This window comes from Muscardinus avellanarius (assembly GCF_963383645.1).
Source record: "Muscardinus avellanarius genome assembly, chromosome: 15".
NCBI lineage: Eukaryota > Metazoa > Chordata > Mammalia > Rodentia > Gliridae > Muscardinus > Muscardinus avellanarius.
In genome coordinates, this window is record NC_137801.1 from 25630208 (window position 1) to 25645047 (window position 14840).

The 14840-nt window shown below is 43.1% G+C and overlaps 1 protein-coding gene across 1 annotated transcript in view; it reads right to left on the reverse strand.

Annotated features, from left to right (window-relative positions):
• XDH (xanthine dehydrogenase) overlaps positions 1-14840 on the reverse strand; it is a gene marked incomplete at both ends in the record, with an annotated part of 74284 nt that overhangs the window by 16694 nt on the left and 42750 nt on the right. The window contains 7 exons of the mRNA XM_080710972.1: positions 4434-4520; positions 6024-6111; positions 6541-6674; positions 7399-7523; positions 8411-8507; positions 9276-9395; positions 14587-14710. Coding sequence (XP_080567098.1) covers positions 4434-4520; positions 6024-6111; positions 6541-6674; positions 7399-7523; positions 8411-8507; positions 9276-9395; positions 14587-14710 — 775 coding nt within the window. The remainder of the gene's footprint in view (positions 1-4433; positions 4521-6023; positions 6112-6540; positions 6675-7398; positions 7524-8410; positions 8508-9275; positions 9396-14586; positions 14711-14840) is intronic.

The following is a 14840-nucleotide window of genomic DNA, read 5'->3' on the forward strand; positions in this document are numbered from 1 at the left end:
GACCAGGAAAGGGGCAGCCTAGCAAAGCCAAAAACTTTTGGACAATAACTGCTCCACCCATACACCCCCAGAAAAAAATATTTGGTCCCATTTCTATTGTGATTTTTTTTCCTATCTCCTCTGTCATATTTGAGCACTTGCAAAAACTCAGTGGAAGCATAAACTTTCGCATCCATGAGACTCAAATGAGGTACCCAATATTCTCATCAGGACAGTGTCAGGCAGAAGGCCAGGCAGGAAGCTGAGACTTTCATCACTGATGGCCAGTAACTAGGCCCTACCCACATCCCCTGGAGTTACTGGAGAACACGTGAGAAGCCTGGACTTCCTCACCCACCTACCAGTAAAGACAGACTACCCTTCTTCCTCTTCCTGTTCCTGCTGTCACAGGAGCCCTGATGGAGAGTCAAGCCATCTGCCATAGTCCATGGTAAAGGGGTCACCATGATGTCAATGAAGAACAGGAGGAATCCAGATCACTCACTCCTGCACAGCAGGAAAGAGGTACCCTACCTCCGGATGTCAACAAAGGCCAGTGGAAAATCAAGACTTCTTCCTCCACCTAGCAATAATGAGATGGCACCCGCCCCCATGTCCCCCTGCAGAAGCAGTCTTAAAAGAACCAATTAAAATAGAAGGTTTAAAGTCAGGCATGGTGGGGGACACCTGTAATCCCAGGGCTTGGAAGGCTGAGACAGGAGGACGCAGGCTTGTGGCTAGGGTCAGCAAATTAGCGAGACCTCAGCAACTTAGTGAGGTCCTGTTTCAAAATAAAAGTAGGAAGGGCTGGGAGTGTAGCTCAGAGGTATGAATTTCTTTAGGTTCAATCCCCAGTACCAAAACAAAAACAAAGAAAGAAAAAGAAAGGTTAAGTAAGATTCAAAATTTCAGAATATCAGCAGCAGCAGCACCCTCCCCTATACTTAAAATTTAGTTTCTCCAGGTTTCAATAAAAAATCATTTGTCAGGAAAGATGGAAAGATCTCAAATTAATAGATGAAAAAGCTATGATAAAGACGTTAATATTATCTGATAACAGTTTTTTTTTTGTGGTACTAGGGGTGGAACCAGGGGTATTCTGCCTCTGACTGACACCTCCAGCCCTATTTTTTATCCTTTATTTATTTATTTATTTATTTATTTATTTATTTATTTTTGAAACAGTGTCTCACTGAGTTGCAAAGGGCCTCATTTAAGTAGCTGAGGCTGTCTTCAAACCACAATCCTCCTGTCTCAGCCTCCCATATACTGGGATTACAAGCGTGTGTCACCACTCCCAGCTGACAACAGTTTTAACACAAACATAACAATAGTGTTTACATGATCACTTATGAACACACTTGGCATAAATAAAAAAAGGCAGAAAAAAACCTCAAAAACTAAATAGAAAGTCTCAAGAAAGAAACAGAAGAGATCAGTCATTCACAAAAAGTGAAAAGTCAGATGTTCTCTCTTATATGTGGAAGCTAGGAAGAAATTGGGACACAGGAGGGTCTCCAGACAAAGTGAGACTTGAGGAGGGGAACACTGCAATGGACCTGAGGCATGTGCACAAGCTTATCAAATGCCAACCAATGTTTTGGTTAATCATGGGGAGGTGGAAAGAGCAAGAGAAGGGTGGGAACTGGGGGAGGGCTCAACCAGCACTGTGTGTGCATGCCTCTGTCGCCCTGAACTTCATCTAGATGTGTGATTTCGATGCACCAATTAAAAAAGAAAAGAAAAAAAGAGGATATAGTGAAGAACCAAATGGACATCTTAGAACCGAAAAGTACAATAACCAAAATAGAGAGCATATTGGGTTGATTAAAATAGCGGCAGAGAGGAGACAGGGGAAAGAACCAGCAAAGTGAAGAATAGAATAACATATATCACCTTATCTGAACGACGCTGAAATTATGGAATAAAAAAGTAACCGCATTATGGATTTGAAAGAGTATATCAGAACTAATTTATAACATTGGAGTCCTGAAAAGAGAAAAAGAGAGCAGCTTAAAAAATACTCAGAGAAATGACAACTGAAAACTTCCCACATTTTTGGAAAAAATATAAACCTACAAATTCAAGACTTTAAGTAATTCCCAGACCGGATAAACTTGAAGAACTTCATGACAAAACTTGTCATTATTAAATTTCTGAAAACTAAAGACAAAGGAAAACATTAAAAGTAGCCAAAGAAAAAATGACACTTTATATTTAGGGGAAAACTAATTAGAACGACAAAGGATTCTGATTAGAAACCATAAGGAGCAGAAGGAAGTGGCACTGTTTTTTAGCTGAAAGGAAAGAAATGTCAACCCCAAATTCAATGCACAGTGAATATATCCTTCAGAAAGAAGGGAAAAAAAATAAAAACATGAAGGAAAACTAACAAAATGTATCCCCACCTAACCTAAAATAAAAGAATGGCTAAAAGAAGTTCTCTAAATTAAGAGAAAATGATAAAAGAAGGACCTCGTTAAGAAAGACACTGTAAGCCAAAAAGTAGGTAAAGGGCTTTTTTCTTCTTATTCTCTTGGGATTTCAAGATATTTCTGATAGTAAACAATTATAATGCTATTTTAACATGGTTCCAAATGTACATAAAGGAATATTCAAGATAAAATAGCATAAATGGGGGTAACAGTATCATAAAGGAAAATAATGTTTCTATACTTCACAAAACTGGTAAAATGACAAGTCAAGTCGATTGTGATAAATCATAATATTAAATATAATACTCTGAGCAGCCATCATAAAAGCCATGTAAGAGTTATCTTCAAAAATACTTTTGAAGCCAGGCGTGGTAGCGCACACTTGTAATCCCCGCGCTTGGGAGGTGGAGACAGGAGGATTGTGCAGGTTCGAAGCCAGCCGTGCTGGCTTAAGAGACCCTGTTTCCAAATTAAAATATAAAATAGGTCAGGGAGTGTAGCCCAGAGGTAGAAGGGTTCCATCCCCAGTACCACCAAAAAAAAAAAAAAAAAAAAAAAAAAACTATAGAAGCTGGGCATGGTGGTGCACACTTGTAATCTCAGTACTTCAGAGGCTGAGACAGGAAGATCACAGGTTCAAAGCCAGCCTCATCTGCTTAGTGAGAACTTCAAGAACATAGTGAGGCTCTCAGCAACTCAGTGAGACCCTATTTCCAAATAAAAATAAAAATAAAATAGGTCTGGGGGTGTAGCCTGGAGGTAGAAGGCCCTGGGGTTTTATCCCCAGTAGTAAGTATGTGTTTGTGTGCGCATACACACACACACATGCATGCACGCACGCACGCACACTACTAGAGAAGCCAGGTGAAGTGGTATATGCCTATAATCCCAGCTAATCAGGAGGCTGTGGCAGAAGGACCACATATTTCTACTCTATGTATTATTAAAGTGAACTAAGTTTTGCCCAAGGGTGCCTCTGTACTTGAGTTATTTTATAACAAACTGCAACCTAACTCTACATAAACTAATTAGAAGTCTACCATAAGCCCTATTTTTTCTTTTTCTTCCTTTCTTTTCTTTTTCTTCCTTTTTTTTTTTTGTGGTGGTACTGAGGTTCCTGGAAACCCTTCTACTTCCGGGCTACACTCCCAGACCTATTTTTTATATTTTTATTTGGAAACAGGATCTCTTAAATTAGCAAGGCTGCCTTTGAACCTGCGCAATCCTTCTGTCTCCGCCTCCCAAGAGCAGGATTACAAGCATGCGCCACCACGCCCAGCCCCTAATTTTTTATTCTTTATCTTGAAACAGGGTCTCACTGAGTAGCAAAGGGCCCAACTAAATAGCTGAGGCTATCTGTGAATTGTGATCCTCCTGTCTCAGCCTCCCAAATGCTGGGATTACAAGAGTGGGCCACCAGGCCCAGCATAAGAATATATTTTGTAACCAATAGCTGTGCCTCAGCCAATCACAGTCACCAAACATCAGTCTCTCACAGGCAGCCAACAGATCAAACCGCATTCAAATGGGGCAAAGGTCAGGCTGTAACCGACTGAGCTGTTCCCATACCGCGCTTCTGCTTTCCCTACGTACATGTCACCTGCCCAAGCTGTAAGCAAAGCTCTCCGAACCTCCCCTGGCTCTGAGCGCTGCTGGGTTGACAGACTGTTCTTTGCTCAATTAAACTCTGTTAAGTTTAATTTGTCTAAGGCTTTTATTTTGAATATATATATTCAGTATTACCTGACTATGTGCATGTACATATATAAAACTTTGTAACTAAATTTGCTTGGCAGAATATCTTGAGCAGGAAATATGGCAATAATATGAAATAAAGTGATCATCCCTGTGCTTTAGAGGTTAGTTAAGGATAGGAACCTGAGGTGGGGACCAGTTAGTAAGTATTAGAGCAAAGACAGGCAGGAATCGGGGAGGCCTGGCCCATGTGTGCCAACAGGCAGTGGGGCGTGCTCCCGACCCCCAGCCGCCCCCCCGGGCGCAGGGCTGGGTCCTACTCACACCCTGAGAGAGGTCCTGGGTGTTCCCTGCGTTGCTGAAGTGATCCACCTCCAGAGCCACGATCTTCCCAGTCTTCATGAAGCCAACCTGGTAAGAGGAGAGGGCTTCTCAGGTCCCCTCCCTTGGCTGACCCCAGCCCTCTGCTCCCACTCCTGCCACCGGAAGGAAACAGAAAGGACAAGGAATCACACTGGAATAGAAAACAAGGTGGCCTTGAGAGATCAGCAGACTGTGATGGGTGGAGAGGAGCCTAAACCCCCGTGGTGTGCCAGGCTCCTCTGCCCTGAGCTCTGGCTCCAGCTCCAGGTTCCTCCCACCTGCCCCAGCTCCCAGGAGAGGGAGTGAGGAGGCAGAAAGGAGGAAGTTTGTCATGATAGGGCAGGGAGGGAGGGAGAGCTGGGAGAGAAACCAGGAGACACTGCAGACTCCCTCGCCGCTTTGGGATAGCAGGTAAAAGTAAAATTCCTCCCTGGTTTATAAGAATTTAAAAATAAAAAATGTGGCCGGGCATGGTGACGCACGCTTATAATCCCAGCATTCGGGAGGCAGAGACCAGAGGATGGCAGTTTGCAGATAGCCTCAGCTACTTAGTGAGGCCCTTCGCAACTCAGTGAGACCCTATTTCAAAGAATGAAAAGACTAAAAATTAGGCCTAGAGGTGTAGCTTGGAGGTAACGTGTCCCTGGGTTCCACCCCCAGTACTGAAAAAAAAAATGCAATTTTATTCATGAAACCAAGCCGGGTATGGTGGGACAGGCTTGTAATCCCAGTATTTGGGAAGCTGAGACAGGAGGATGGTTCATGGCCAGTCTCAGCTACTTAGTGAGACCCTTTACAACTTAGTGAGACCCCTATTTCAAAATAAAGAATAAAAAATTAGGCTGGGAAAATAACTCAGAGGTAGAATGCTCCTGGGTTCAATCCCCAGTACTGCAAAATAAATCATGAAACCAAGTCAGAATAGGTGAAAAAGACCTTGTTCAAGAGCAGTGTGTGGAGAGAGAGGCCCCTGTTACAGAGCTAGCCCAGCCTTGTCGGGCTGTCCTGATGTGTATAGGGAAAGGGTGACTTGCTCAGCACTGGAACTTGTCACCCAAGGAGCCCAGAAAAGGGACTGTCCCAGAGAGAAGTTGGGGCAGCTCCCAACCACGGTCTGACAGACCAGGCACCCACTCAAACAGCCTGTGCTTATGACCCTGGGAAATCTTATTTCTCTTTGTAAATTGCTAAGTGGTTGTTGTGATTTCTACCTCAGGCTACAGGCATGTGCCGTTAGGCTCCTGGTGATGGAATTAGGCCGGGTCTGCTGACAGATCATGTTCCTAAGCCTGACTCGCTGAAGACCAGATTCAGACCATAGCAGATTCCTACAAGTCAGGAAGGCCACCCTGGGGCATCGCTTGGGAAGCAGCCTGGCAGCCTCCTCCAGCACACCTTTCAGCGTGTCTGATGGCCAATTTGAATTGCTCTCAGTGCTACTATTTCTCCTTGAATTTCTACAGTTGTGCAAAAAGTTGGAGTGAGCCCAGGGTCTCTGGACCTTAATTCCTAGGGTCCTCACAAGATGACACCACCCGCCCCATCCAGAACCTTGTATCTGGCCAGGAAAGGATGTCTGCCACCAGTTATCAGCATATCTTCATCCCGGTCCAGCATGCAGCGCACAGGGCGGCCTGTCCTGAGGAGAGGACCCAGAGGGTTAGAGACCCATGAGCCTTCCACAGCAGCCCAGCCCCGGCAGTTTCAGGGATTCTAAAAGTAAGGAGGCTTCCCTTTCCCAGGCACACAGCAGACCTGGGCTGAGCCACCTTGTTGCGCAGGAGCTGTGCTGCCCAGGACAGAGAATATCAAGATGTGTGGCCTATCCTTGTCCTTGGGGAGCTCATGACCACGTAGGGGAGATAAGAATACAATGTGGGCCAGAACATAAAGAAACAAGCCCTGTTGCCCTCATCCTTCCACCCAAGGGCTCTAAATACAGAGCCCCGAGAACTCAAAGCAAAGGGAATCTACTTTTAATAGGGTGGGATTCAGGAAGACTTCCTGGAAGAAGTGGCCTTGATCCTCTTCCCAAAGCCCACTGGGAGAAACAGGCTCTAGAACTCACTTGTAGGCAGCCAAGGCCACTGCCGTGGACACCACAGTGCTCCGAGTCTCCTTTCCCCCAAAGCCTCCTCCCATTCTCTTTACTCGGACCACAATCCGGTTTGCTGGAACCCCCAACATTTTCGCAACGAAGCTCTGTGGGGAGAGATAAAGGTCTTATAGTGACACGTCATCTGAATCACTTCAGGCCTCACCCCAAGGTTGCCAATACTCATGGACATCATTACTGCTGGGAACTTCGAGATTCCTGGAGGGACAATCCTCTCCCATGCCTCCTGGCACAGCCCTCTGTTAGGAGGTAGGTCCCATACTTATCAGTCACTGCATACTGAACTCAAAAACCCAGACAATGGTTTTGAAGCAAGGTGGGGGGGGGGAGGCGAGATCACAGCACCCCTTCAGAGCCAGAAATCATTCCATCCGGGCAAAGGCTGGGCTGGGTCCAGCTACCAAAACTGCCAGCGATCACTGTCCTTTTACAGGCAATAGAGAGTATCTGAGCTACAGCAGCTAAGTTAAAGGTCCCTTTGGCTGTTACTTAACCCATCACTTTCATTTCAAAAATAAGGAAACCAAGGCTAGGTATGACTTAGCCAAGGCATAAAGTACTAGGATGATAAAAGCTAATTACCAGGCTCTAGCACCTGTATTCAAACTCATCTGATGGATACAATGACCCTACCAGGCTCCATTTTACAGATGAGGAAAGCTCAGAGCCATCAGCTCACTGGTGACAGGGTCTGGCTCCCAGGACCATCATACTCAAGCTCCCTTAGGACCAAACCAGACCTCCCTCTTTTGCTACCTTGCCCTCCTGGTCCCTGTCCCAACGCCCTGTGTTGACCCACAGGTCACCTACCTGTGTCTTCATGGTGTTCTGTGTAGACGCAAAGAGCTCCATCTCCCCCGCCTCGCCTTTGGGGACCGCGATGGTGCAGTGGGTCTCCAAGTAGAAGTGCTCCTGGCCACCAATGTACAATTCCCCTGCAGAAGCAATGGGAGCCCACTGTGAGCTCAGCTGCAGAGGGTGGTGTTCACTTAAGGAGAGAGTGTTCCACTAAGAGGCCTGGGAAGGAGCCAGGTGCTCACAGGGAACTTCTGGCTTCCCCAGCTGGGGTGGAAAAGTATCTCAAAGTCTTAGCCATCAGTGAGTTATACATCCTCATCCCAATAAAGAAACCAAAAGGACGCTGAAATACATCAGCTGCAAAGTTCTCCTCCCACTGAGGCCAGTGGGAATCACAAACTTCTAAAACTATTATTGTAAAATCTGGGAGAAGGTAAAGGAATTAACAGATGTGATTTTAAAAAGTTGAAAATAAGAGCATCCTTCCAGAAGTGGAGCTATCAGGCCTGCTGGGGAACTGGCTTGCTAGTGACTTTGCGAAGTCCATGAGCCAATGTGGAAAGCAACTCCAAAAGGGTTAATCATCATCCTTGGGCTGAGAGCTAAGGACCCAATTTCACAAAGTCAGAGACAGTAGGGAAGACAGGGGAGGGGCCCCAGCTGGCCAAGGATGGATAAGGCAGATGGGGAGGGGGAGGAGTCTATGCCTAGAGGCCTGAAAGATCCAAAGCTGGCCACATCTGTGACTATGATCATCCCTAGACAAGTTTTTAAATCAGAATACATTATGTATAATCTCTCTAGGTCACTTAGGTGTACCCAGACTGGAGACAGAAGGGTAAAGACCAAGATGAGTGGGGCTATATCCCTGCCAAAGATCTACTGTTTTGTTACAAATGTCAGAAGAGATCTTCCATTAGAAAAAAAAAAAAAAAACCTACTTCCCTGCTCCAGGGTTTGAATATATTTTTTTTAAATTTAATTTGCAAACCAAGTCACTCCATGCCTCCATGCCTGCTGATACCTGAAACAACATTATCTGCTTCAGAAAATCCCTTCTTGAGGTCTCCTTTCTCGATCTTCAGCTCAGATCCATAAAAGGAGTTATTCTTTATAGCATCCTAGGGATCAAAAGGAACCTTCAGTAACATGACGTTCAGGGGAAGGAAGATGGTTCTGACTGGGGAAAAGGAGCTCTCTGATCACTGCCTCTCTCTATGCATGAATCTCTGTGAGCTCCACACACAGACTTAAAACAAGTTCTATTGAAGCCAGGGAGCCATGTACCTCATTTCCCTAGCTATACATGGATAACCCTGGTTCTTGAAGAAAATAAAATAATCCCGTAAGGAACCAATTGGAGTCAAAACTTGGGGAAAAAGAAACTCAGTTTGACTGTTAGAATAAAACTAAGATTATAAAAGGGAAGATTTCCTGAGACCAAAAACCCCCAGGGCAGGATGGGATTTTAAAATTCACTTACAAGTGCTCCTTGACTTACAATGGGGTTACATCCCCATAAATCAAATGTCATAAGTCAAAAGTGCATGTAGCATAAACCTAACCTAGCAAGCATAACATACACAGCACTCATATATTAGCCCATAGTTGGGCAAAATTATCCAACGCAAGCTATATTTTAAAATAAAGTAGTGACTAGCCCATGTAATTTGTTGAATACTATACTGAAAGTGAAAAGCAGAATGGTTGTTGGGTATGCCCTCATACCACTATAAAGTTGAAAAAACAAAAAGTCACTCAGGCAGAACCACGGTAAGTTGAAGACCCTCTGCAGGCATCCCCATCTGATATTCAACTCTCCTCTGGAGGATCCTAATAAATGTGCCTTCAGGGATAGGGATCTCACCCCCCCACACACAGGCAGGTACCTCGATTGTAATGATGGCTGGAAGGTCTTCATAGGTGATTTTAACCCCTTGAGCGGCTCTCTGTGCATGTTCTGGGGTGTCAGTGACCACAGCCCCAATGATGTGCCCAATGCATGTAACCTAGGAGCAAAATCAGATTGTCAAAGGACATAACTGAAAACTCCTCCTGAATCAAATTATCGATGGTTCAGAAAGGCAAAGGAAGCTCCTGCTCTCACAAGCCAAGTACGCTCTAGGAATGCCCTGGAGCCTTTTCCTTTCCTCATCCTACTAATTGAGACTATGTGCCTATGTGCTTAGGATCTGAAGAACTGGAATAGAACACTGAGATCAGAAGGGAAGCCAACTTCATTTCAAGGGCCAATGTTGATGTTTCAATCTCAGTAGCCCACTGGGACACTGCACAGGACAGAATGTAGCAACTGGTTGTAGAGGTCTGTCATGAGCCAGACAAGAGAGATGGCATCAGAGTGTGTCAGTTCAGGTCTACTCCAGTGCCCTTGGTCTTCAAAGAGGAGGTGAAGACTGGAAGGCCAGGTCACACCTGGCTAGTTACTCGCCACAACTAACTCTTGGGCCTCGACTTGGTTTTTGTTTGTTTGTTTGTTTGTTTGTTTTATTTTATAATCTTTCCATCACACTACTCTCTTTCATGTGCTGTTTCCCAGATTTCTACCCAAAGTCTGCAAGTATGTTTCTTATTTCATCTAGATGCAGAAAACCAGATGCTCACAAATGTTGGTCCTTGGACTTGATGACCATATGTGAGATTTTTTTCCCAATTTATATAATAATGATTGTTGTTTTCTTATAATAACTCAGTTCTAGAAAAACTTAATGGAGCTCCTCCAGAGATCATTTTCATTAAATAGTCCCTCAAAAATAAATAGTAAAAAAATTGTTGTCCAGCTCATTGCTTTGGGATATAAAAGTTCTAACAATATTAATCAATTCTTAGCATGTGCATCTCTTATGCAATTATCTAAGGACCCAGTTCAGTTATTGACTTTGCTGGTTAATGTAGTGGTGGTGTATCTAGCTGACTCTCAGTAACCAAATGCTAGCAGTGCTCCTGGGGGCTCTTGAAGCTTGTAAAATGATTTGTTCTTCTCTCAGATGTTTCCCCTGTAGGGTCCTTGTGTTTCATATTTGGAGCTTTTTATTCTTTCATTCACATTTATATCAATAAAAAGGTGAATTTATTTTTCAGCAACACCTACTCATATCTAATTTGCAAGATTTGATCTGGACTGGAATTATAAAATGGCCATCTGAGAACCATTGTATGAGTAAAATACAAGGATTATCATTAAAAAACAGTGTTAAAGATTTGCAAAGTCTTTGCTGTTGCAGAATTCTCTATAGTTAAAATCAATAGGCGAACTTTCATAGAAGTGAGTTATCAGTACGCATCATGGTGATATTGTGAGTTATTTTCTAGTGAGTTCATTTAATGTATTCTCATTTTCTTTTAATAAAAGAACTTATTTTTAGGAATCCAATTCTTAGTTCAAAAATAATAAGCAGACTTCCTGGAAGATGGCGACCGAGAAAAGCGGGGCTTAAGAGTCCCGCTAACAACCAATCTCCATTACCACAAAAAGAGCGCCTTTCATAGCCAGAAAACACCATCACCAGAAAAACAAAAAAACCACCAGGCTCCAGAGAGAAAGCGGACTGAGAACAGAGCTCAGGGCCACAGAGGAGACACACGCGCCCGAGGACATGGCAGCAGCGCCATACTGCCGGCGGCAGCGGCGAACACAGCGGACGGCTACAGCAAGCCGAGGTGAGCCGATGCGGAACAGCCAAGCGGGATCTTTCGGCGCAGACAGCATTTAAAGCTCCCAGTGGCTGAGCTCAGCACACGCTGCAGGGATTCAGAGTGGAAATCAAAACCAGAGAAGAAAAAATACGCCAGCCTCATGGCCGAGGGCGTGGCAGAGGCGCCATATTGCCACCGGCGGCGGCAGCAGCAGTGAATTCACCGAGTCCAGTACAGCTACATCTACGTACTCAAGAACAGTGAGTCAAATTGCGGGCCACAGAGGAGAAATCCCAGTATTGTGCCTTCTGGGACTTGACCCAGTGAGGGAGTGGTGGTGGCAGAGATATCACACCATAGGAGAGCGTGCAACCTGGCACCCCCCATAGTTTAAAGCAGCCTCTATCGACTCCCTGGGTCGGAGACTCTGTGATACAACCCAGTAAAGGAGTAGTAGGGTCTGAGATAATACAGACTCGAGATCCAGAGCACCTTAAGTGAAGTCATAGTGACCCAAGGGAAGAACCCAGAGAAGGCACAAACTTCCGAAATCATGGGAAAGAGGAATAATACTGGAGCAATGAATGCCCACAACCCCACAACATCAGAACCCGATAAAACAGAAAATCAGAGATTTCTAGAAGATCAAATCAGGAAAATAACTGTAGAAATAATAGAGGTGCTTCGAAAAGAACTCAGAGAGAGCCAAAAAGAGATAAAGGATGCAATTAATGAAGTAAAGGCCTCAATTCAAAGCATAAACAACCGATTAGACCACATGGAGAACAGAATCTCGCTCTTAGAAGATGAGCAATCCAAAAATGAATGCATAGTTTCTAATCTAGAAAAAGATATCCAACAGCAGGAATCTGACATTGAAGAAATATGGGCCCATCTTAAGAGAGCTAACCTAAGAATAATTGGAATAGAGGAGGGAAAAGAAAGTGATACCAAAGGGATCAACAATCTCTTCAAGGAAGTAATAGCAGAAAATTTTCCAAATATAGAGCAAGAGGTTGATACACAGATCCAGGCAACTTATAGAACTCCCTTTAGACAGGATCCGAGAAGAGGATCCCCACGCCATATAATTGTCAAAATGACCAATGTGGAAGCCAAGCAGAGAATCTTAAAGGCAACAAAAACAAAGGGCCAAGTGACATTCAGAGGCAAACCAATTAGAATCACTCCAGACTTCCCAAACCAAGTCATGAGAGCCAGAAGGGCTTGGAGTAACATATTCCAAACTCTGAAAGAAAACAACTTCCAGCCAAAAATTTCCTATCCAGCAAAACTTTCTATCCAATTAGATGGAGAAATAAGAAGGTTCCATGACAAACAGAAACTGAAGGAATTTATGTCTTCAAAACCAGCGCTAGAGAAAATACTCAAAGAGATTAACTACAAAGAAGAAATAGGTAACACTCACCAGAACCAGAGAAACAAGAGTTTCCATCCAACAGACAACTAAGATTGGTTATCTATGGAGATTCATTATTTATGTTAGTCTTTTACCTATCTCTAAATTGTATTGTTTGCCTTTATTGTTGTTAATTTTTAGGATTTCTAGTTGGAATATTAATATACCTTCAGATATAGCATTTGGAAATATTTTATCCAATTCTATTAGTAACTTTTAACTCTGTTTACATTGTCTTTGGATATACAATATTTTCTTTTATTTTTTAGGGAGTTTGTATATTCTTCTGTTGCCTGTGCCATTGAAATCATATCCAAGAAATCACTGTCAATTTCAATGTTGTGAGGTTTTATGACCCAGATTTTCTCCTAAAAGTTTATAGTCTTAAGATTTATATTTAGGTCTTTTATCTAGTTTGAGTTAATACTTGTATGTGGGATTAGGTAAGGGTCCAATTTTATTCTTTTCCATATAATTATTATTTTTCAACAATATTTAGTTAAAAGATTATTATTTCCACCACCAAATCTTCGTGGAAACCTTGTCAAAAATAACTTGACAATATAGGGAAGAAGTTAGCTCTAGGCTTGTATTTAACTCCAATGGTCTATATATCTGCCTTTAGAACGGTACTACACTGTTTCAATTATTGTAGCTTTATATGGTTTGAAATCAGAAAATATACATCTTCTAGCTTTGTTTTTGCTTCGAGATTGTTTTGGGTATCTAGAGTCCATATTCCATATCAGGATAGATTTTTTTCTGAAAAATAAATATATGATAGTTTCACCTAAAAAAAAGAAAAAAATATTCTCTGGTAAGAAAGAAAGTAAAAAGAAATATTGAAATGTTATCTTTAAGTCATCAAAAGCTTGGTATCAGACAAATGAAACTGTTATGTGAGATTATCATTTTTAATTTTGGATAAATTGCTATAATACTAGATGTCAACCACTAAGCCAAGCATGGGAGGGAGGGATGGGGAGAGAATGGGGTGGGGATCGGGTGGGGGCTGACTGGGCGATGTGTGCATGTATGTCTACAAAAGTTTGTATCCCACTATGATGTATGAATACAGTGCACCAATAAAATAAAATTAAAAAAAAAAAACAAAAACAAAAAAAAAATAATAAGCAGATTGCCGGGCGTGGTGGCGCACGCTTGTAATCCCTGCGCTTGGGAGGCAGAGACAGGAGGATTGCGCAGGTTCAAAGCCAGCCGCACGCACTGGCTTAGGAGACCCTGTTTTCAAATAAAAATGTAAAAATAGGTCTGGGAGTGTAGCCCGGAGGTAGAAGGGCTTCCAGGAACCCCAGTACCACCAAAAAAAAAAAAATAATAATAATAATAATAATAATAATAATAATAATAAGCAGAGCCGAGTGTGGTGGTGCATGCTTGTAATCCCAGCATTCGGGAGGCTGAGACTGGAAGATCGCGGTTTGCAGACAGCCTCACCTACTTAATGAGGCCCTCTGCAACTTAGTGAGACCCTGTTTCAAAATAAAGAATAAAAAATAGAGCAGGGGGTGTAGCCCGGAGGTCAAATGCCTCTGGGTTCCATCCCCAGACTCACACACACACAAAAAAAAATAATAGTAATAAGCAGCCTTGTTTTACTGTCTTGTTGGCATGGCATCATCCTACCATTTACAAACAGTTGCCATCAACTAAACAAACAGGTAGCATATACATTTTTATTTATTTATCTATATATTTATTTATTTACTGTTTTTTGGTACTGGGGAATAAACCCAGGGGTATTCTATTTCCAACCTACACACCCAGCCCTTTTTATTTTTTGTGTTAAAATAGGGTCTCACTCGGTTGCTGAGAGTTTTACTTCTTTGCTAAGGCTTTCATCAAACTTGCGATCCTCCTATCCTTGCAATCCTCCTTTCTCAGCCTCCCAAATACTGGGATTACAGGTATGTGTCGCCACACCCAGCTCAAGTGACATTTTGTATCACTTTATGGATTGTTCTAAATACTGGCCAACTGGAATGCTGGCCATGATATATGCAAATGTGGAATCTTTCAAGATTAGGGATTTGGAGCAATGAGCACAAATCAAAACTTGAATACTTATTCCATTTACTTCATAATTAAAAAAAACACAAGCATACCTCGTTCTTTGCGAAGACTGTTTCATCATTACAGATTCCAGTCACATTACTCCCAGGGATATCATCAGCTGAGAGGAAGCAAACAAACCCTGGCACCTTCTTAGCTTCTGAAGTGTCTATGGACCTGCAGGAGGAAGTCGGGGGGGGGGGCAGGTCAACAGAGAAGCAGGAGATACATCATCTGGACTGGGTAACCTGCCCTCGTTCCAATGAGCTTTCCTCCACCCTCTCCTGTCTTCTTTTCTATTAGATAT